This window comes from Manihot esculenta, chromosome 9, assembly GCF_001659605.2.
Source record: "Manihot esculenta cultivar AM560-2 chromosome 9, M.esculenta_v8, whole genome shotgun sequence".
Lineage (NCBI taxonomy): Eukaryota > Viridiplantae > Streptophyta > Magnoliopsida > Malpighiales > Euphorbiaceae > Manihot > Manihot esculenta.
Window position 1 is genome coordinate 36,833,742 of NC_035169.2, and position 21,687 is coordinate 36,855,428.

Sequence of the window (21,687 nt, forward strand, 5' to 3'; positions counted from 1 at the left end):
AGAAAGATTAAAAATGTACGTCTATATGTCAAATTTGAATACCTTCCCCTCTAAATTCTAAACTATCTAAACATAACAACTTTAATGACATAAAATATGTCCACTAGTAGAATTGAGCTCTGCCACAGTATTTGTTGAAACATCAATTATGACTCATGAGTCTGACTGACCCATAACCTAATACTATCAGGACAGGAGGTGTGAATGAGATGGATTTAAAGAGGGCAGTCGGAAATCCTAATTCAGGTGATAAGAGTTATTGCCACTATCCAAATTTCACTTAAATACCAGTGGATTGAAGTTCTATTTTCCCTTTTTACTTCTTTTGCTATACATAGACAGGAAAACAGAAATAAACTAACAAGTGATTACCATTCTCTTAGGCAAAGTAATGGTGTTAATATAAGAGATGAAGATCATTATACAAATGAATGATTGAACTTTTAACTTTACTTTCCAATTCTCACCCACCAAGGGCCTGAAAATTTATGAGATAAATCCCTTGGCATGAACTCCTTAAATCCACCATTACAGAACTACCCCTAACCTCTCTTGATAAAAGCCATGTATAGAATGATGAAAGAATCAAGAAGCTTCATACTTGGTTGAGAACGTTTTTAGAACGTGTTAATGAAAAAAGGGAGAGATTTGTTGGAGCTAAAGGTGCATTTCTACAAAATGTATCTCCTTCACATTAATCAATGGCATGCATGAAAATGAAGACTTCCAAAGAGTTGGTACAATTGAAAAACAGAGCGACAGATTAGCAAAGAAACTTGCATATTAACATTTCAGTGGCATCGTACAATTTAACTAGAAGTACTGGCCTTGCAATTTTTTTTCCAGCTTGAATGATGCAGCTTGAGACTGCACTATCGAGGCCGAATCTAAAAGGAATCAACACAAGTCTAATACTAGAAAAGTAGTAAAACAGCCAAGGATGTGAAACTTGTCAGGTGACAGCCAGGAAAACTTGGTATCCACAACTACCAAAGAATACAATGTGGAATCGGACATCAACATCTGCGGAGCAATGCTGCAGGCAAAACTGTTGCAGTTTCTCCAGCAATCACAGCTTCACACTCTGAGACAAATTCACAGTATAAGCACATAGTTTATAATTAGAGGCACTATAATTTAGTTTATACTCACTGATAGTGACCTGATTCAAAAATAAACTTCAGAAAGAATGTGTGGTATCAAAACTAAGTTCTACAATGAAATTACATCACTCACCTGCTAATCAATTAAAACATGCACGAGATGAATATAAGTTACTCTCATAGGTAGGCTCCAGTACAAAGCAGCATTATGTTAATAACTTACCTCACCAAGCAGTCAATGAGGCATATCTTGATCTAGTTATTCTAATAGTTTAGGCTCTATCAAGCTATGTTACCTGGATGTGGATACGGGTGTATAATATTATGTCTCACTTGTCAACTTTTTGAATAGAAAATATGGAGATATAGATCTAAATTTAGACAAAGGTGCTTGGATACATTATGTTATATAAATAAACTAGAATAAAACATATAAAGCTTATCACTATAAAGCTATATAGTGATAATTATAGTTTAAATAGATGACAAATACAACCAAATAAATCATTCAAAATACAATCAAATAACTATTTTTATCCAAATACATGCTTTTCATCTTGAGAGTAAATAATGCTCTATTAACTATGCATGAATATGCTACTCAAGTGTCCAAGTGCACATATATGTCTCAGACATATATTCCATGCTGTAACTCATGAAGTGTTGTGTAGACATGGATACAGCATGTCAAAATGAAGAGTCAGTGTATCAGACCAATCAAGTACACAATTTGTATCTACCATGAATCAAATGGCAGTAATTTCATTTCCCTAGACTGCATTTTTTTAATACTTTTGAAACACCACCAGCAACCAACTGAAGTGTAGCTTTTAGTGAATTTCAAATGGTACCACTTATGTTGCATCATTTTAAATTCTTATCTTTGCACTATACCCAGTTTTCAAGTAGTCTCAATTGCAATTTGTGGCAAAACCAATCAGTAAAATCAACTGAGCTCTAGAATTTGTCATTATCTATCAACTATTAAATTCCAGAAATTCTCTGCTAACACCAGTCTAAACAATCAACATCACCAGCAAAATTTGTTCAAATATCCATATCATACCAATGAAGGCAAGATCCATTCACCACCGATCCAGTCCTGATGTAGCCTTAATTCAGAGTGTCGGAACATCATTTCCTCCTCACTGTCCCTAAAGTAGACTATGTACTTTGAGTCTGCAAGAACCTTGGCAATGACACCAACCCACCAACCATCATTGTATGAAGCATCAACTTCGTCTAGCAATTTGAAACGATCAACAACTATGGTTTCTGGGGGATAGGGCCTTATATTTTGAGTGTCTATCTCCTCTCTCAGAAAATCACTATCATCTTCTTTTCTCAAGCTCTGATACTCAATAAGGTACTTGTCCTTTCCCACTGCTTCAATAATAGTTGCAGCAAACCAAGCACCTTCAAAACCTTCTTCATCACTACTAACCTCAACCAGCATTCCCTTGCTAAACTTGTCCTCTGTCACTGTTTCAATAGGCTCCACTTCTTTCATCCTCGGTGCTTCCTGCACAATATGAGATTCAAGAAGCTGACTAAGAATATAGTTTTCACATGCATGTGCTTGCGCGCACAACGAGATTAACTATAGAGATAGCAGAGAATACAAAAAAATAATGCAGATATATCTTCCTAGGGTCAGTTTATTTTGATAGATGCAGCAAACCAAGCACCTTCAAAACCTTGTTTGTGACTACTAACCTCGACCAGCATTTCCTCGCTACACTTTTCCTCTGTCATTGCTTCGATAGAATTCACTACTTTTCTAATCACTGCTTCCTGCACAATTTAAGATACAAGGAGCTGTTAACGTAAGAATATAGTTTTCACATGCATGCGCATCAATGCACAAGACAGAGAGATAGACAGAGAGAGAGAGAGAGAGAGAGAGAGAGAGAGAGAGAGAGAGAGAGAGAGAGAGAGAGAAGATATTAACAAACATAGAATAGCAGAGAACAGAAAATCCATGCAGTAATATCTTACTAAGATCTGTTTATTTTAATATCGCATTTAGTAGTCCCAAATTGTAAATCCACAATCAAAACAAACATTAAAATGATCAGAAGCTATCAGTGGCAAAGGAAATTAAGTAAAGCATCATATCATGGTCAAGCAGTGCATCGCTACTAAACTTCACAAACCAGGCCATGCAAAGAATGGCGAAAATATCGTTCATTAATGGTAGATCCCAAGGAATTTCACAGAATTACTTCAACAACAACAACTCTTTCAACATTTTCCTTTTCTTTCTCATGGAACACTCCCTCTTCTTACTCTGAGAGAGACAGACAGACAGAGAAAGAGATTTTAACATGATTCAATAACAGAATCAAACACATTCAACTATGAAGTACCACAAAAAAGCAACGACGTATTTAACAAAGCAAAACTCACCACTTCATCCTTTGCCTCGTCTTTCTTTTCTCTCTCTTTTACCTCCTCTTCCTCTTTCTCCTCTTGGACCCCTTCCAATGGCGGTTGCCATTCCCCATTTTCCCACTCCCTGTGCAGCCTCAAATCCTCCTCTCCAAACACAATCTGCTCCCTCGTCCCCCTAAAAAACACAGCAAACTTCCCATCCTCACACTCCTCGGTAATGGACCCTTCCCACCACCCATCATTGTGGTATGCGTCCACCCTCTCGCCGAACTTAAACTTCCTTTTTTTCTCCCTTGGCGGCACAGGCCTCAACTGCACGAAATCAAGAATTTCCCTCAAAGGTTTCTTGCCCGCATCGTCATCGAACAGTTTCTCGTACTGGACTTCGTATTTATTCCCGTTCTTGGAGGACGCACGGCGGATGATGGTGCCCACATACCAGGAGCCACGGAATCCTTCGTCGTCGGAGCTGACCTCGACGATGGAACCAGACTTGAAGTGGAGGTCTTGCGGGGTTTTGCGTTTGGAGTTACTGGATTTGGGGGCCATTGCTAGGGTTAGGATTTATGAGAGAAAAGTGGAATCTTTATATTGCAGGCTGTAACAAGGATGGAAGAGGGAGAGACCACAGAGAGAGAGAGGTGAAGTTGCAGAGACTGAGAATTGTAGCAGAAGGAGACAGGCAATTGTCGAAAAGTAAGCCTGTGAGCCCTCTTAACAGGTATCTAATTACAAAAAAGTCCCTACAATTATTTCATCTTAGTCCCTATTTCTTTAAAAATTAACAAAAATAATTCTAATTAAATATTTTTATTTTTATTTAAAAGTTAATAAATTCAATTTAAATTTTTTTATAATTAAATCTTCATATTTTTATTAATTAACACGTAAATTTTGACTTAATATAATATTATTTTTATAATTTTAAATATTAAAATATTTAATATTTTAATAATATAAAAATTTTAAAAAATACATAAAAATAATTTAAAATGTTAAAAAATGCAATTATTAATAAATTTAGTATTTTAATTATTATAAAAACTTTAAGAAATACATAGAAATAGTTTAAAATTTTAAAAATAATAATGATGAATTTTTATTAATAAAAATAATATTTTATTATTAAAAATAATTTATGTTAAAAGATAATATTATATTAGGGTAAAATTTATTTAGTATTTATTGATAAAAAATAAATAAATTAGAGTTATTGGTGCTAAGTATAAGTAGAAGAATTTAAGTACAAAAATTAACAGGATTTTGATGTGTGCGAGACACAAAGGGCAGTTAAGTCTCTGCTGGAGTATCGATTCTGCTGTGACTATGAATTTGACGAAAGGTTTCAGGCCCACCCTAAATCCAACCTTAACTCTCCCAATATTGGAGACTTTTTTGCTCCAATGCCGAAACCTCAAGCAATTCAACCAAATACTTTCTCAAATGATCCTCACTGGGTTCCTCAGAGACACGTTTGCTGCAAGCAGACTGCTTAAGTTCTCTACAGATTCACCCTTTATTCACATCAATCACTCCCATCAAATCTTCACCCGCATAGAGAACCCAAATGGGTTCATTTATAACACCATGATGAGAGCTTATGTTCAAAGAAATGCTGCACATAATTCGCTGTGTATATATAAATTGATGTTGCAAGAGACCGTTGAACCTGATAATTACACTTATCCTATTCTAGTTCAGTCTTGCTCTCTTAGACTAGAGGAGTTTGAAGGGAAACTGATCCATTGTCATGTTTTGAAAATGGGTTTTCATTCAGATGTTTATGTGCAGAACACGTTGATAAACATGTATGCGGTTTGTGGGAGCTTGAGCGATGCGCGAAAAGTGTTTGACCAAAGTCCTGTTTTGGACTTAGTTTCTTGGAATTCGATCTTGGCTGGTTATGTCTCGATAGGGGATGTGGAGGAGGCTAAGTATGTTTACGATAGGATGCCGGAAAGGAACATTATTGCGTCAAATTCGATGATTGTGTTGTATGGTAAGAAAGGTAATGTTGCTCTTGCTTATAGGTTATTCAGTGAAATGCCTAAAAAAGATATGGTATCGTGGAGCGCTTTGATTTCTTGTTATGAGCAAAATCAAATGCATGAGCAGGCTTTGATTATGTTTCAGCAAATGAAAGCTGATAGAATTATGTTGGATGAGGTTGTGGTAATCAGTGTTCTTTCAGCATGTGCTCACCTGTTGGTAGTTAGGACAGGGAAATTGGTCCACAGTTTGGCTGCCAAAATTGGAATTGAATCTTATGTTAACCTTCAGAATGCTTTGATTCACATGTATTCAAGTTGTAGGGAGCTAGAGGCTGCCCAAAAGTTGTTTAACGAGGGTTGCTGCTTGGATCAGGTTTCTTGGAATTCTATGATCTCTGGGTACTTGAAATGTAGGGAAGTCGAAAAGGCCAAGGCTTTATTTGATTCCATGCCAGAGAAGGATATTGTGTCATGGAGTGCAATGATATCAGGTTATGCTCAACATGACAGATTTGCTGATACTTTGGAGTTGTTTCAGGAAATGCAGCTTGTTGGAATTAAGCCAGATGAGACGACTTTGGTAAGTGTAATATCTGCTTGCACCCATTTGGCTGCACTTGACCAAGGAAAATGGATCCATGCTTATATAAGGAAAAACTGCCTGAAGATCAATGTCATTCTGGGTACGACACTTATAGACATGTACATGAAATTTGGTTGTGTTGAAAATGCTTTGGAAGTTTTCCATGGGATGGAGGAAAAAGGGGTTTCTACTTGGAATGCTCTTATTCTTGGTCTTGCAATGAATGGTTTAGTCAACAAGTCACTTGATGCGTTTTCAGAGATGAAGGAATGCAGTGTGCTGCCTAATGAGATAACCTTTGTGGCTGTTCTTGGAGCTTGCAGACACATGGGTTTAGTGGATGAGGGGCGCCGGCATTTTAGCTCCATGATTCAGGAGCACAAGATAGAACCCAATGTTAAGCATTATGGATGCATGGTTGATCTTCTAGGACGTGCAGGTCTGCTTAAAGAAGCAGAGGACCTAATTGAGAATATGCCTATGGCACCAGATGTTTCCACTTGGGGGGCACTGCTTGGGGCTTGTAAGAAATATGGTGATAATGAAATGGGAGAGAGGGTTGGAAGGAAGCTTATTGAACTTCAGCCTGCCCATGAAGGGTTCCATGTACTACTATCCAATATATATGCTTCAAAAGGTAATTGGGATGGCGTTCTTGAGATTAGAGGGATGATGATACAACATGGGTTGGTCAAGACCCCAGGATGTAGCATGATTGAAGCAAATGGAACAGTTCATGAGTTCCTCGCTGGAGATAAGACACACCCTCAAATTAAAGAAATTGAGAATATGCTGGTTGAAATGGCTAAGAAATTAAAGATGGAAGGTTATGCTCCAGATACAAATGTGGTTTCTCAAGACATTGATGAGGAGGAGAAGGAAACATCTCTGTTTAGACATAGTGAAAAGCTTGCAATTGCCTTTGGGCTCATTGCCATTAACTCACCTACACCAATAAGGATAATGAAGAATTTGAGAATATGTAATGATTGTCACACAGCAGCAAAGCTAATTTCTAGAGTTTTTAATCGTGAAATTGCTGTGAGGGATCGCCATCGCTTTCACCATTTCAAGCAGGGTTCGTGTTCATGCATGGATTATTGGTAGGAGTTGCTTACAAATCTAAACTCCTCATTCAGAGCATGTCCAGCCCTATCAATAGTGAAATGCATTTGTTTCACAGTAAGCTGCAAGCTTTATAGCCTACAAAAGCAAGCCTTGTAGCAGGAGCAAACTAATTGTTTAGTGATTATTTATACTGCCTTTGCTTCTGAAAACTGGGAACATGGTGTTTATGATTGTTTAAAGAAAAAGGCGATTATAAGGATAAGACCTAATCAATGGTAGGATTATGTGATGGATAGACAATACAGATGACAGTAAAGAGGTCGATGGACTGCAGTGGGCATCATACTAAGACTGATTCATTTTCATGCTTTGCAAGGTACTAACATCAGATTATAGTCTCTACACATAAACTAGTTGTATTGTTTTAGTTTTGTATTTCCATTTGGGTCTCTTCACTGATACTCATCTGTGATTTGCATGCTAAACACCTAAAGTATCACTATAACTCTCTGAACTTGCATCAGATGGTTCAAGCAAGGGTTTGTTTGAAACTTGGAGAGGATTGAGCATGAGTTTCGGGAGAAAACTTTTCTCTTACCGCACCTGAACATGGTATTGCAACAATTGCTGCAACATGGAGGCTTGATGGGATAACTTCTAATCAAGAAATGTAAGAAGCATTATATGGCCCCTCTTCTTAGCTGCATTAACTTATGGCACATATGGTAAGCTTAATTATGCCTCTGTTCCTGTTGTATTTTTCCAGATGAATAGCATAGGATGGAAAATAAAATTCATTGGTGGTCTTCTCATCTTCTTATGAAATAGCATTCAGAGGAAAGTTCTTGCCTAAAATAGTGTTCTTTTCTGTTTCTGCAATTATATTGAAGAGAAATTAACCCCATTCCGAGGATTTTTTGTTAACATGTAATGTATCTTTGGACTAGGGTCAATTTGCGATCAAAGGGGCGAACATAGAAAAACGTCATGTGGGCTGAATCACAACGAACTGAAATTGAAACTGCCATTGAAATGAACTAGCCTTGGATTATTTTGAAGAGAAATCGCCTAGAATTATCTGATTTTTATTCACCATCTTTCTCAACCCTGAATTGCCGGCTTTTTGGCCCAATCGGTTGCCAAGTCTACCTTATTTGATATCTATGATATCTATGATGGAATAGAGCATCGGAGCTATTAAAGCTGCAGCATATCTTGTGCTTCATAAAAGCTGTAACCAAAATATGAAATATGCATCTTCGTATATGCAAATCCCAAAAGAAACATTTTGTAAATTGATAAACTAACATTTAAATGGTTTGTTATGAAATAAATTGAAGGATAGGCCTGATATTATGTTGATAAAATGTACCGAGTGTAACTCAATCCGAAAACTAATTTAGGAAGGTTGTCAAATTCTTCTATTGAATATTAAATCTATGTTCCAAACCAATTCTCCATTCCCTCACTCCACCTTCTGCCTTTTCTCCCTCTCCTTAATTCTTTACCTTGCTCTCTCGCTTTGCTTCTTGCTCAAGTCCCTCTCTTGCTGGCTTTGAGGCCATTCTCCTCTTTATATAACTCAAGGGTGCCAAAAAGGCATCATGGAGTCTCTCTCTATACCCATTCCTCATCTTTCTAAGCCCTCATTGTATCATGCTCATCATGTCAGCATGTCAAAATCCAGAAAAGATCATTCCCCAACTTTTATCTCTTCAAAAAAGGATTCTCAGATTAACAAGTCCTAGTAGCTCCAAAGAAACAAGTCATAAGAAAACCATGCTGAAGAAGTTCTAGTCCAAAGGGAAGCAAGGAATGCCTGTGATTCTCGAGCCCAAGAAGGCAGTGAAATCCACCGAAAGATTGCAAATTATCCGTCTTGTACTTCACTTATAAATGCCAAGCTGGTCCAAGATTGAGTTCTGTCATGTTGCAGATCTGGGCAGCACGACTGCAGCCAAAAGAGACAGCACTAGTGATGATAACGACAGAGAAAATGTTGCGCAAACAATTGGCAAGATCACCCTCAAAGAAAAATACGGAGGGAAAATGAGTTTGAAAAGGGTTCTAAGATCCCACTTCCTTAGGAGCTAAGGCAGCCCATGTTAATGACTTTAGGGCGCCATTTGATGTATCCTATTTGTTCATAGGATGTAAAGGTTGCAGCTTTCGTGGAAGTGAAAAGATTAATCGCAAGAGTTTCTGTTGCTTCGAATCCCCAGGCAATCTTGGCCACCCAAAGACCGCTTTGGCTTGATAGGGTTGAGGCTGAGGAGAAAGCAGCAGCTACAAGGCGGGCTGTGAATTTCCAAGAATCATGCTCAAGGTAAGAGACCTGAAAATGGTTTGCAAGGTGCTTTGCTAATATGATATCTCAGACTGCTTAATGTGAAACCACCGCATAACATAAGCCCTTACTGCTGCCATCCATTTCTGGGCATTAAAAGAAAAAACTTTTACAGGAAAAATTGAACTCTTTCCACAACAGAGAATAAGTAAATAAATAAATGTTGGCTCTGATTTTTCCAGCCAAAAGGTGGAACCACTGGAGGTTATATTCTTCAGCTCTCACCTGGCTGCAGTTCAAATTAAAATATTCCTGGAAAAGAATGTGTTAAATTCACAAACAATGCACATTGCTGAAGCTGCCTTGTCAAAGATACTTTATACCTGTAGAGGTGTAAACCATGTATTCTTCTTTCTAGTTTAACAGGATAAGCATCTTGAGAAAGAATTTTTCCTTTGTGAAAGAATCAAATTTTCCTTCCTTCTACATCACTAACAGAACTCGGTCTTCCAGAAGATGTATATCTAAACCGATTAGGTAGAGAAAACAGATCAACATAGCCTCTTCCAACCATTTTGTGATTAATACTTAGTGAGTTGAGTTGCCTTTACAACAATTTAGGGATACATACAGGAATCGGTCAATAAACTGGGAAGCTTTACCTACATTTTTGCTGTTGTCGACTTCAATTCATGTCCCATCTTCCAGGTCATGCATTAAACAATCTCTATCAGGTGTATAACCTGCTTCTTTCATATGCTGAATTAAACACTCTAAAACTTCATATACCCACTCTACACGAGGACTCACCTTATCTCTCACAGCAAAACTATAAACCCCATTTCTTACCTCAATCCAACTCCTTCCAACCTCTTTTTTTGTTTCCATTCCCTTCATCAACTTTCTCACTCTTGCAAATTCTCCCCACTTCCCTTCAGATGCATATAGATTTGATAACATCACATAAGTCCCAGCCAATTGTGGCCTCAAATCCATTACTTTCTTAGCTGCCAACTTGCCCAAATTTGGAAGGCAATGTGCTTTACAAGCACCAAGAAGTGCACCCCAAACAGATTCATTAGGCATGAAAGGCATGCTCTGTATCAGTCGATAGGCCTCCTCAACTCTCCCAGCTCTGCCTAGCATATCCACAACACACCCATAAACGTCATGATCTGGTTTGATGTTATAATCATCCATCATACAATTGAAGTACCTCAAGCCTTGGTCTACAAGTCCAGCATGACTACAAGCACTCAAAACTGCCATAAACACTATCTGATCAGGTTTGATACCTGATTCAATCATGCAATCAAACAACTCAATAACCTGTCTTCCATATCCATGAGCCCCATATCCAATCATCATAGAGGTCCAAGAAACCAAATTTTTACAAGACAATTCACTAAAAACTTTGCACGAGTCTGCTATGCTACCACACTTGGCATACATATCAATCAAGGCATTAGCCAATGCCACATCCCCCTCCAGGCCTCTGCAAATAATGACTCCATGAATCTGTTGTCCACAACTCAAAACTGCTAGTTTAGCACAGGCTGCTATTACACTAGTAAAAGTGATGTAATCTGGACTAAAACCATTAAACTCCATTTGTGAAAATATGAAAAGGGACTCACCAGAATCGGATCTTTCATATCCTGCTATTACCGTATTCCATGTGATCAAATCCTTTTGAGTCATCTCATTGAAATACTGATTTGCTTCAGATAAACAACCACACCTACAATACATGTCTACTATAGAATTCATGACGGGAAGACTGGATTCACAACCGTGTTTAATTACTGCCGTATGTATTTGTTTGCCATAACTCTGCGAACCAATTGAAGCACAAGCTCTAATAGCGATTGAAAAGCTATACGGATTGCTATCTGCTTCCTCCTGCTCACCATAAAATGCATCAAAATCATTAATTAATCTATTGATAATAATCATTTCTTGAAAATTTAACACTCTTTTCCCCTTTTTTTCTTCCTAAAACCACCAAAAAAATATATTTGGTTTCACGAATCCTATAGTTATTTTATGCACCTACCAGTAACATTTGCCGGAAGATTTGAAGTCCATGATGGCCATGACCTCTATGAGTGTAACCAGCGATCAAGGTCGTCCATGACACATGATTCTTCAACTCAATACCGTGAAAAACCATGCATGCGTCCCTCAAGCTAGCGGAGCAAGTAGCATACATATCCATTAGTACATTATCCACGTAACACCCTCGTATGCCGCGCTTAATAGCAAACCCATGAACCACAACCCCACAAGGAAGACTTCTCATGCCTTTACAAGCCTTTAACACACTTGATACAGTAAATGCATTTGGGTTCATTTCATTCCTTACCATATTACAGAACATACACCACGCATAAGCGTGCTCGTTGCAAGATGCATACCCTGCAATCATGGCAGTCCACGCAACCACGTCTTTGTCAGGCATTTCATCGAACAGGGTGCGTGCTTCTCTAATTAAACCCTTTTGAAGGTAAGACTTCATAAGCTCAGTGGCCAAAAAGGAAGATGCTTTTGGTACATGGGGTGCGTCTGATTGAAAGGGAGTTTTTTGTGTCGAGTCTAGATAGTTTCTGATCATGGGAGGGAATGGGCGGAAAGGAGTTGTGGATAATACCCTTTTTAAACTCATGTCTATTGGGTATTGAGATCAGGGCACCCTCCCGCCTCCGGCTTCCCGGTATTTCTGTAACTTGTTCAAGGTCTGTGTCACTTAAAAAATCAATTTTAAGCATTTATTATTATTAATAAATTATTCTTGTATTTTTAATTTAATAGAGCTTTCTGAATTTTTTTTTTTTTTTTGTTTTAGAAAGAATAAAATATTTTTAATGTGTTTGAAGTGGGGCAATGTGTTTCCTCAACAGATCCAGACGGATAGATAGGAGGATAAAATCTAATTTATAATGCTAATATCACATTATCAAATGTTGGACATTCCAAAAAATAACTTAAAAAACTCGCTTGAATACAATTATAGAAAAAATGGAGTTTTAACAATAAATAATGTAGTAATGTACAAAGTTCACAATTTTAAACCAAGACCGATCAACTTAGCTAATTAATCGGATGAGCAGACTAAGAAATCACTATCATATGTTACAATGTTAAAGAGGTTGAAGAAGTCCTCATCTATAAGACTCCCTGTAAGCCTCCTACTAAACTCAGAGCTGTACAGAACTAAGATTCTGCATTTGACAGATGGCTGTCGCCCTACACAAGAATCTGCGACTTAGCAGCACCTCGAGAGCACTTCTTCCGGCCGGTCTTGCTAAGTCCACATACACAGATTTCAAGAAGCTCATAGTCTTCCTCCCATAATAACATTGATGCCATCCGTGGGTTCTCTAAGAGAACTTTTGATGTCAGGAACCCAGCAATTGTCCATGTTTGATACAGCCGGGATTGTTTTCCGATGAACTTCCCTGTACGTGTGTCATAATACTCAGGCCAGCGGTCAACTGCAAGTCTTTTTTCAGCCAAAGCAACTGCCTTCTGGGCTAGTTCCAGTCTGCCCATCTTGATGCATGCCAATGTGAACTGAAAGCAATAAGAAGATGGAAATTTAGAAGGCAGCAGTCAATAAAGATTCATGGGCAGATGAACCTGCAACAAAACGCAAGCCTAAACAACCATATATAGACCCGTCTATGAACCGCCTCCAATGATGTTAGTTCTATTTTTAAAAATCAACAACGTCCCATGCAGCTTTTCAACGGCCACAATTCATCCGTCGCAAGTATCAAGAGATAGAAAAATGGCTCATGAATTTCCAAAACTAGCAGCAAGGTGCATCGAGTATCAATTGACATCTTTTAATTCATTTAAAATTTTTAGACTCAACTTCATATTTAAGCTTACCTGCCAAAGAAGTGTTGGCCAAGATCCACCATTATGATATGACCAAGGGCTGCAAAGGTCCATCAGTACAGGGCATAAGAGCTTATTAAAATCATAAATTGAACCATGAACATGCATGCAATGACAGGGAATAACTAAAATCCAAAGAAAAGAACACTCACGTATTCTTTGGGTCACTGCCAGTGATTATACGCCAATCCTCATCCTCAATAGCAGGATAACATATTTTAAGAGGCATACGTCCAACAATATCATCCCATTTGGCTTCAATCAAATTTAGAATAGCTTTGTTTTGTTTTGGGGTACCCAAAGATGAAATAACAGACCACAGATTTCCGAGAGTGAAAAATCTAAAATCCATGTGAGCTGGCTGTAGATTCCCAATAAGATACCCACCCTCCTCTGGTATCCAATCCATGAGCCAAGAAGGAATTTGTTCAGGATAGATATTGAATTTGTTGGTGGCATCCAAGGAATACTCTTCTGTTTTATACCTGTAAATCTCATTGATCTTTTTGATATCCACCCAATAGTATTCTCTAATATGGAATGACAGTGCACTTAGTCTGTTGTTGACGGCCCTTACCAAATTCTTGGACCCATCATTTACAGTCAGCATCTCCCGAGAGCAACGCAAAGCAGAGTAGAATAAGGCCTAAAGAGAAGAAACTTGATAAGCAAGGTGAAGCATGTGAATACAAATACCAAAGATTGGATTAAGATGCGACCAAAGTGACCAAGCACAAAAAAGAGGTAAATATGAAAAATGATCATAGCCCTGGGAAGAGCCATCAATGTTGAAGAGAAAACATACATGCCATTACAATTTTACAAAAAATAAATAGAAAGCTATTTCATGAACTTACTTGGATCTCAAGAGGGTGACCATGAATACCCATCCGACGATCTATCATGCAAGAGCCATCAGTGACCAACAGAGAAGGAAACATGTCAAACCCATCAGTTAAGCACAAGTTTAAGATCAGTTTTATGCCCATCTGAACATCCACCCTTTCTTGCAACGTGCAGTCACCAGTAATTTTGCCATACGCCCTCAATAAAATAATCCACCACAACCCTATCAAAGAGATTAAGCATGCAAATTCAGTTGCAATCACATGGTAAAAACTATTGAAAGAACAATTGCTTCTCCAGAAGAACCGGAAGAACATTTTACTATTGTACACAAACCATGATAGAAGCATAAAATGGACATCCCTATCAGAAAAAATTTTACATGCTAGCATGACCATTAGATGTGCAATATACAAACCAGAATCCACAGGTGCAACACGACCAATAGCTGATTCACCAAAATCTGGATCTAGAACTTCTTCAAATTTATTGCCATCAAGAGGCACTGTCCTGACTTTAAAACTAGCAGGCATCAGCCCCTGTCCTGGACTATAGCAATCCACTGTTTTCTCCCAACTCTAAGATAAAAGCAAGAAGTTCATTTCTCAGTTCCATAATACCAAATATTAATGCATAACTGCATAAAACAAGTAGTGAGTAGATGACCACGACCCAACAGATCCAAGATCATGCTCAACCATTTGGACATAATATGGCTGCAAGCCATCATATTCAACTGTAAAAGTTTACAACAAAATATCTCCTCTAGGAGGATCACGACTAGGAAAAATTGTATCCACAAAAAGTAGATCATCTCACAACGAATTTCTGCATTTAAGAACCATAAAAGGTTTACTGAAACATCAAAATTTGATGTTGATAGCATTTTAATATAGATTTTGAATCAGAAAATTTACAACAATCGCTAAAACAAATCTTATTCTGAAAACTGGAATTAAAGGCTGAAAATGGAATATTGGTGTATCTAACAATGTGTAGATGAGAACATATAATCAATAGCTATGTATGTTTGTATGTAAATATAAAGAGGAATGTAAATATCATACCTGCAATTGCAAGGTATGAAGCAGGAAATTCCTCACAATCTCTCCTTCTCCTCTAAGCAAGAATGCAAGGGCCGAAGGCACAAAATCACGGATAAAAACTTGATCATAATTCAATGGCTGCTTGTCCCCTGGATCATTTGCAGCCACCGTCCCTACAGGACTCCCACAATACGAAACAATCGCATCATTCAGCAACTTCCATGCCTCTTTTTCAATATCCGATTCCACCCTCTTAGGACCCGCAATCTCAACTCCCTTAACACCCTCCACATTCTCAGCATTTACATTTTCACCTTCATCAGGAACAGCAATTCCTATCCTAGACGCTTCCTCTCCCACGACATTCTCGTCTTTATCAATCTTCTCAACTACCAAAGGCTTAACCCCAATTCCATTTTGCACATAAATTCTCTCAAAATTTTTATCATTCACTCTGGTCTCCACAGAAGTTGAATATCCTTTCACTTCTGATGCAAAACTAGAAACAACAGAAAAGCCCCTGCTTGCTCTTCTTCTGGTACAGTCTCCATAAGGAAAAACTGATATAAACCTAGGTTGGCCAAAATTTGTCTTGGGTATGCAAAAAATCTTCTGGGTATCATTAATTGCGCTTCCAAATCCAAAGATTCGAAGAGGGTATGCGGAAAACTGTTTTTTATGGACATGATTCCTTGCCAAATTGCTCGTTAATGAATGATGGCATTTTGCAAACCCAAAAATACCCAGACTCTTTCGAGTCATAAGGAATCTACAAGACGGTTTCATCGTATAATTCCTAATGAAACCGAGTGTAACCATGGCATCAAAAAATCAACAACAAAATGGGCAAAGATGACCCTCCTCTGTCTACAAGCGAGTTAATTGTGGGATTACCATGAACCAAGAAGAGGATTTCTGGGCGACGATCAAAATTGCTAGAGGAAAATGGTTTTTGAAGAAGGAAAGGAATGGCTCCAATTAGCGACGATAGCTTTTATACAGAAAGGGGGGATGGCGGTGAACGAGGCAAGCAGGCTTTCTCTTGAGTCACAAGATTACTTTTTTATTTTGAGGCTTTTCATGTGACTTTTATACCCTTAACATTTTTGTTTTTTCTGCCAAATGTATAATTTGCGAAAAATCATTTTATGTTACAATTTTAAAGAAAATATTTATATTATTTTTTTAATTTTTAATTATTATATAATTTAATATATTATAATATAAGTAAATGTGATAATAGGGTTGTAAATATTAAGTTTTTTTAAAAAAAAAAATTAAAAAAATATATAAATTAAAAAGTAAAATAACTTTAAAAAATAAAGAAGTAAATTGTGCATTTTATTTTTTTAGTTGTTTTCATTCGTTGGATAAATGGAAAATACTCCAATATTAGGATGAAGGTTAATAGTAAGAGAAACAAATTCAGAGAAGGTTAATATTAAAATTTCAAAAAATTCAGAGAAGGTTAATCTTCTTTTCTTTTAATGTAGGACCGTCTATCAAATATTTTTTAAAAACTAGGTTCACAATTAATTTATTTAATTTCATGAATAAAAAAATATTTTTTTAAATTTTTTAAAATAAATATTAAATAAGTGCCTGTGACGTGGAAGGAATTAACCCCAACTACCCTCTTCGGTTAATAAAAAAAAAAAAAAAAAATCCCAGCCACCATTTTGGACCACAGATTAATGTGATAGCATTAAAAATTAAGCGAGTTGCATAATTGGATGAATTGGATTGCACTTTCAGTCAATCTTTTTGGGTCATATCTCCTATATTCCAATTTCCATTTGTGAATCATAATTAATTTAGGGATGTGATTTGCAGGGGTCCACTTTGGGTGACTTTACTTTCTCCTAATCATGTTTGGCCAAAATTGTATCTTTACCTAATTTATAATTAGAATGTAGAATTTCATTTAATATAAAATTCATTTACGTGACCATGACTCTATTAACATTTTGTTAATTTTCACATTAATATTTATTACAAATTAACTAAAATTGTATGATAAATATATAATATTTAGTAATATAGTGGAGAAACAAAAAGAGTTAAAAGGTGTATAGGATATCTTTAAAATGTATTACAACTCCAGATTAGAATTCTGAAGCTATCTGTGGATGAAATTTTTGGAACACTCAACCAACATCCATTACAAGAAAACAAAATATTTATCACAAGAACCACAAACAATTTCGAGATTTAAACTGATACAAATTTTAACTACGACCTAACTTCATATAGTCCGCCTCGTGTCGAAGCTCGGAACCCTTTATAAAGACGATTAGGAACAACCTTCAGCTCCAGTTTATCAATTTGCAGGCCTGAGAGGGCAACACCTTGAATCCTAAAACCCAGTTGAAATATGGGGAATACATGAAGGCGCTCTACTCCAGTTTCAAGCACCATTGTTCCAGACAATGATGGAGTTCTATCTTTTGGTATTCGATCGATTGACCAAGTGCACATCTACAATACATGTTAGCAAAAGAACATAATCAAACTCTTGCAGGGGAAAAATGTTGCTCCTTTAATGAAAAGAGAAAATATTCAGGATCATCACCACATCAAGATTTTAATTAGCTCCTAACTGTAATCTGTAAATATCCCCACATAAGGGACTCAATTGACAGATATAATATCTTCAAACAAAAGTGAAATGAAATAGGAGATTTCTCTGCATAATGTAAGAAAAAATGCAACCAAAACCAGATACTATAAGGCCCTTAAAATAATTTCTTGTCTGAGTACCTTGTTAGATAGGATATTTACTACTCCATGATTTGAAGTCAGATCAGCTGATAAAATGGAAGGAGGCAGTTGAAACTGTACAGTTATCGAGTCAATCGTCTTTCCAGGGTCATTTTTAATTCCAACCATCAGATTGATGCGACATGTGCCAGCATCAGATGTAAGTTGCGGCTTCACATATATCGGTATGCTTTTTAACTTTTTAACCCTGCATAGAGATAGAATGTTAGATATATGCATATATAGCACATGTGGGAAGCAATTAAGAGACTAGAATGCAGTAAACTCAGTAAAAAATTTTCCTAAGCTTTCTCAAACAAGTTTATTACTCCTATGTAATTTACCACAGAAAATGCCGATCAGGAAACTGCTTATTTCTCCTACATAATTTTCAACATAACTGTTGATTAAAAAGCTAAATTGAACCACTGCAAAATCAACAAACCTGTAACTCATGAGCTTAAACTGTCCATCAGGAGGCACAAACGACAGGATCTGATGAGACTCCCAAGGCCGAAACCGAACACAGGGATGGAATCTCACATCATTCAGTATAGATGGGTTTGTAAATGAAAGAGTCAACTCAGGAACACCTGTGATATGGGAGTTCACTTTAACTTCACCATATATTTCACACTTCACCAAGGCCCCATCCCTGAACAAATGTTTGCAATAAGAGATAATTGCTTAGCCTTTCAAAGAAAATGATGCAGTATAAAAAATCAGCTATATGTAATAAAGAGGCAACTTTCTTCACTATGAACGTCACTATGTCATCCCCACTGACATTCCTGCATCAAATGCAACCATTGATGCCACTGATTCACTTAGTCCAATCCCATCTTGTTGAGGAAAATAGAACGTTAATTAAGTAAAACGAACAGTTCCTATAATTTTAGAATCTGTATGGAAATTACAACTTTAAATGTATTTAAATACTATTTTTCAGGTTAAGTGACATCAATCATGAGCAAGAAATTGTACAATCTTTGAAGTTTCCACCCCAATAGAAACCGCATGCAGCACAATCGTCCTTATTACATGTAATTTAGAATTGAATAACGATAATTCAGGCTCTTAACCTGTACATTCTCGCCCAAATTCAAGCACTCCTTAATCTTTATTGAAATTCGGAAGTTCCTTTCATTGGTTTTTTTGCCGCAGAGTAAGAATGTGGAAGTGGCGTCAAAAGTTCTTCATGAAGCCAGAACCCCCTTCTACCATGAAGCTTTCTGGTTCATCCCAGAAACCCCACCTCACTTCTTCTGAATGGCCTGATTTTATGTTTTCTAGTTTGCAGTTCCTTTTTTTAAGAGAAAATAATGATAATAAATGAGCTCAGCTATGTTCAAAACCTTCCCTATGTCTATATGATGAATGCCTTGAACTAAAATTTTGCTGATGCCTGCTTTCCTTGTATTATAACAGAAATGATTCACACCAGAATTTCTAGTTAAAAAAGAAGAACATTTTATTAGATCAACAAAACATCAAAGGAATATAACCAACACCAAAGAAACATTCAAAAGGGACATCAATGAAACATTCAAGGGTCTTTCAGTAGTTAAACAATTAACAGCTATCTTATTTATGGTCCCACCTAATATTTATCACGGAGTCACCTCCTATTTATCATGGAGTAGCAGATAAACTACTTTAGGCAGCTATCCTTAAACTTCACATCACAGAGAAAATAAGTCATACTGGCTAGACTCAATCCAATTAGAAGATTTGGAATAAAACAAATTGAAATATAATGATGTGCATGGAATTTAAGTAGGAAGTTTGATGCCGCTTTAGGAATATAGATTCAGACCTGTTTATAATTGCATCCATCTCTTCAACAAGATCAACATACACTTCATTGTTAGCATATTTTATGTCTGTTGTTCTCCATGGAACACAGGAAGCTGTTGCACCAGGAAGGGTGTCGCTTACATTTGAACTGTTACCAGTAACAACACTCAGCATTTTGCTAACAATATTTGGTGGAGCTATCATCTCTCTCAGTATGTTAGGTTCTGTGGTCAGAGGGAAGCCATTGTCTATCATCTCATCCAAAAGCTGCATGTTTGAATTAAATTATGCCAGTTGTATTCAATTCGAGTACAAACAGAAGAAATTATCTTTGAATTAAACACATAGTGAAAACTGCAGATTCCACAAATCACTATCGCAGTCTCAAGATTATCTATATATCCTAAATGAAAATAGGGTTGAACATGGAAAGATGAAACAAGGGATGTACCTCATACACAATAACGAAGTTATCCTTTATCAGATCTTCATTCAAACCTTCAAGGTAATCTGAGAGAACATCAGCTACTCTGCAAAGGAACTAAAAATCAACTAGGTAAAGTCAAGGATTTTAGGTTGTTCAATGAACGCTTAGCACATCGAGAATGGAAAGAACAAGGCTCAAAAAATCTACCTCAATGGCCATCAAAGGTGGCATTTCAACTTGGGTACACGCTAAAAAAGTGATCCCCTCACGAAGAATTTGGAAGAGATAATGCGTTGGTGAAGCAATAACCGGTTGTTGCTATTGAAAGAAACATCAAAGAGAATGTAAAATTCACAACGTAGCAAGTATGTAGGAATAATCAATAAATTAGAAATAAGACCCAGAATTTCAAATGTGCCAAAGTGAACTAAAATATAGCGAAAAAGCCATTTAGGTACCTTAAAGGAATCACCTTGAGAAATTGCTTGATTCCAAAACCAATCACAAATCGATCTGTCCACGCGGTGCCCAGTTAGCTGCTTCTCTAGCATTATCTCCCTGAAAGAAGTTTGCAAAAATCCACAAAAATCAATTGAATCAGATCAAATAGACTCATTGCATTGGAGTTTGCAGAGTATTTTTAATTGAAAAAAAAGGGGGGGAAGAGTATCTTACCCAGAATCGGAGAGAAGAAATATACACTGCAGCATCTCTCTTCAAGTAGATAATCTGTTAGCAGAAGGTGGTTCTCGGGTGGGAAAGGCTAGAGGCGATGTCTCCGGTGATAAGGGATGTTTGGATCGGCCGGAATAGCACAGCTTAAGTTGGTTTCTTCGTCTCTCTGACTCTCTCTGTAGCGACCGCCAACGGAATAAGGAATCCTCGCAGTTGCATAGCTCATACAATTTTATCTTTTATTTTTACCTGTTTTTAACGTCAGAAAACGTTGAGTTTTGGATTGAATTACTTTAAATCTTTTTCCGAGCCAAAAATAAAAAATAAAAACTAAATCTAATCTCAAGAATTTTGTTGTAATTTTAGTTTTATTGATCGATGAAAATTAAAATTGAAATTAGCATTCTATTGTCAATTTTATAAAAACAATCACAAATTGTAAATATCTCACCATATATAAGTTTTTTTTTAAACAGTGTATTTAAAGCATAAATGTGTTTGAATATATACCCACATTTAATCATATTAATATATACATTTTAATTATTATATCTAAAAATTATATATATATATATATATATATATATATATATATATTAAAACCTATAAATTTAATGGTAAATATATTAAAAAAACAAAATTTTAAATGCACATCAACACTAAAAATTTAAGATAATAATTATTAAAATATATTTTAATATTAATTAATTATCAAATAAAATTAATTAAATCTAAGAAATTAAAAATTTAAATATAATAATATGATACGGTGATAAATATTTTAATATTTTTAATTAATATTTAAAT

At 36.4% G+C, this 21,687-nt stretch overlaps 5 protein-coding genes across 9 annotated transcripts; 1 reads left to right on the forward strand and 4 right to left on the reverse strand.

Moving 5' to 3' along the window:
- Positions 1 to 763: 763 nt before the first annotated feature.
- LOC110623061 (protein AGENET DOMAIN (AGD)-CONTAINING P1) lies at positions 764 to 4,195 on the reverse strand. Its single transcript, XM_021767915.2, has 4 exons — positions 3,513 to 4,195; positions 2,820 to 2,897; positions 2,170 to 2,625; positions 764 to 1,084 (listed from the first exon to the last, which is right to left on the reverse strand). The coding sequence occupies exons 1-4, from the start codon at positions 4,044 to 4,046 to the stop codon at positions 1,070 to 1,072; spliced, it is 1,083 nt and encodes a 360-aa protein (XP_021623607.1). The 5' UTR covers positions 4,047 to 4,195; the 3' UTR covers positions 764 to 1,069.
- Positions 4,196 to 4,702: 507 nt separating this feature from the next.
- Positions 4,703 to 9,387, forward strand: LOC110623052 (putative pentatricopeptide repeat-containing protein At5g40405). 3 transcript variants are annotated; one of them, XM_021767900.2, is made up of 3 exons: positions 4,703 to 7,515; positions 7,664 to 7,864; positions 8,087 to 9,387. In XM_021767900.2, exon 1 carries the CDS (start codon positions 4,764 to 4,766, stop codon positions 7,176 to 7,178), a length of 2,415 nt encoding a protein of 804 aa, XP_021623592.1. In that variant the 5' UTR covers positions 4,703 to 4,763; the 3' UTR covers positions 7,179 to 7,515; positions 7,664 to 7,864; positions 8,087 to 9,387. The 3 variants fall into 3 exon arrangements, with proteins under 3 accessions (XP_021623592.1, XP_021623593.1, XP_021623590.1); XM_021767901.2 differs by having other exon boundaries at positions 7,664 to 7,809; positions 7,906 to 9,387; XM_021767898.2 differs by having other exon boundaries at positions 7,664 to 9,387.
- A 595-nt stretch (positions 9,388 to 9,982) lies between these two features.
- Positions 9,983 to 12,271, reverse strand: LOC110623056 (putative pentatricopeptide repeat-containing protein At1g56570). Its single transcript, XM_021767906.2, has 2 exons — positions 11,483 to 12,271; positions 9,983 to 11,328 (listed from the first exon to the last, which is right to left on the reverse strand). Exons 1-2 carry the CDS (start codon positions 12,089 to 12,091, stop codon positions 10,117 to 10,119), a joined length of 1,821 nt encoding a protein of 606 aa, XP_021623598.1. The 5' UTR covers positions 12,092 to 12,271; the 3' UTR covers positions 9,983 to 10,116.
- Positions 12,272 to 12,438: 167 nt separating this feature from the next.
- Positions 12,439 to 16,272, reverse strand: LOC110623053 (alkaline/neutral invertase A, mitochondrial). 2 transcript variants are annotated; one of them, XM_021767902.2, is made up of 6 exons: positions 15,243 to 16,272; positions 14,594 to 14,753; positions 14,187 to 14,398; positions 13,482 to 13,975; positions 13,321 to 13,369; positions 12,439 to 12,999 (listed from the first exon to the last, which is right to left on the reverse strand). In XM_021767902.2, exons 1-6 carry the CDS (start codon positions 16,038 to 16,040, stop codon positions 12,673 to 12,675), a joined length of 2,040 nt encoding a protein of 679 aa, XP_021623594.1. In that variant the 5' UTR covers positions 16,041 to 16,272; the 3' UTR covers positions 12,439 to 12,672. The 2 variants fall into 2 exon arrangements, with proteins under 2 accessions (XP_021623594.1, XP_043815471.1); XM_043959536.1 differs by lacking the exon at positions 13,321 to 13,369 and having other exon boundaries at positions 12,759 to 12,999.
- A 992-nt stretch (positions 16,273 to 17,264) lies between these two features.
- On the reverse strand, positions 17,265 to 21,119 carry LOC110622054 (AP-3 complex subunit mu). 2 transcript variants are annotated; one of them, XM_021766406.2, is made up of 8 exons: positions 20,881 to 21,119; positions 20,664 to 20,763; positions 20,413 to 20,523; positions 20,230 to 20,319; positions 19,798 to 20,045; positions 18,427 to 18,636; positions 17,982 to 18,189; positions 17,265 to 17,699 (listed from the first exon to the last, which is right to left on the reverse strand). In XM_021766406.2, the coding sequence occupies exons 1-8, from the start codon at positions 20,913 to 20,915 to the stop codon at positions 17,454 to 17,456; spliced, it is 1,248 nt and encodes a 415-aa protein (XP_021622098.1). In that variant the 5' UTR covers positions 20,916 to 21,119; the 3' UTR covers positions 17,265 to 17,453. The 2 variants fall into 2 exon arrangements, with proteins under 2 accessions (XP_021622098.1, XP_021622100.1); XM_021766408.2 differs by having other exon boundaries at positions 20,678 to 20,763; positions 20,881 to 21,118.
- Between the last annotated feature and the right edge of the window lie 568 nt (positions 21,120 to 21,687).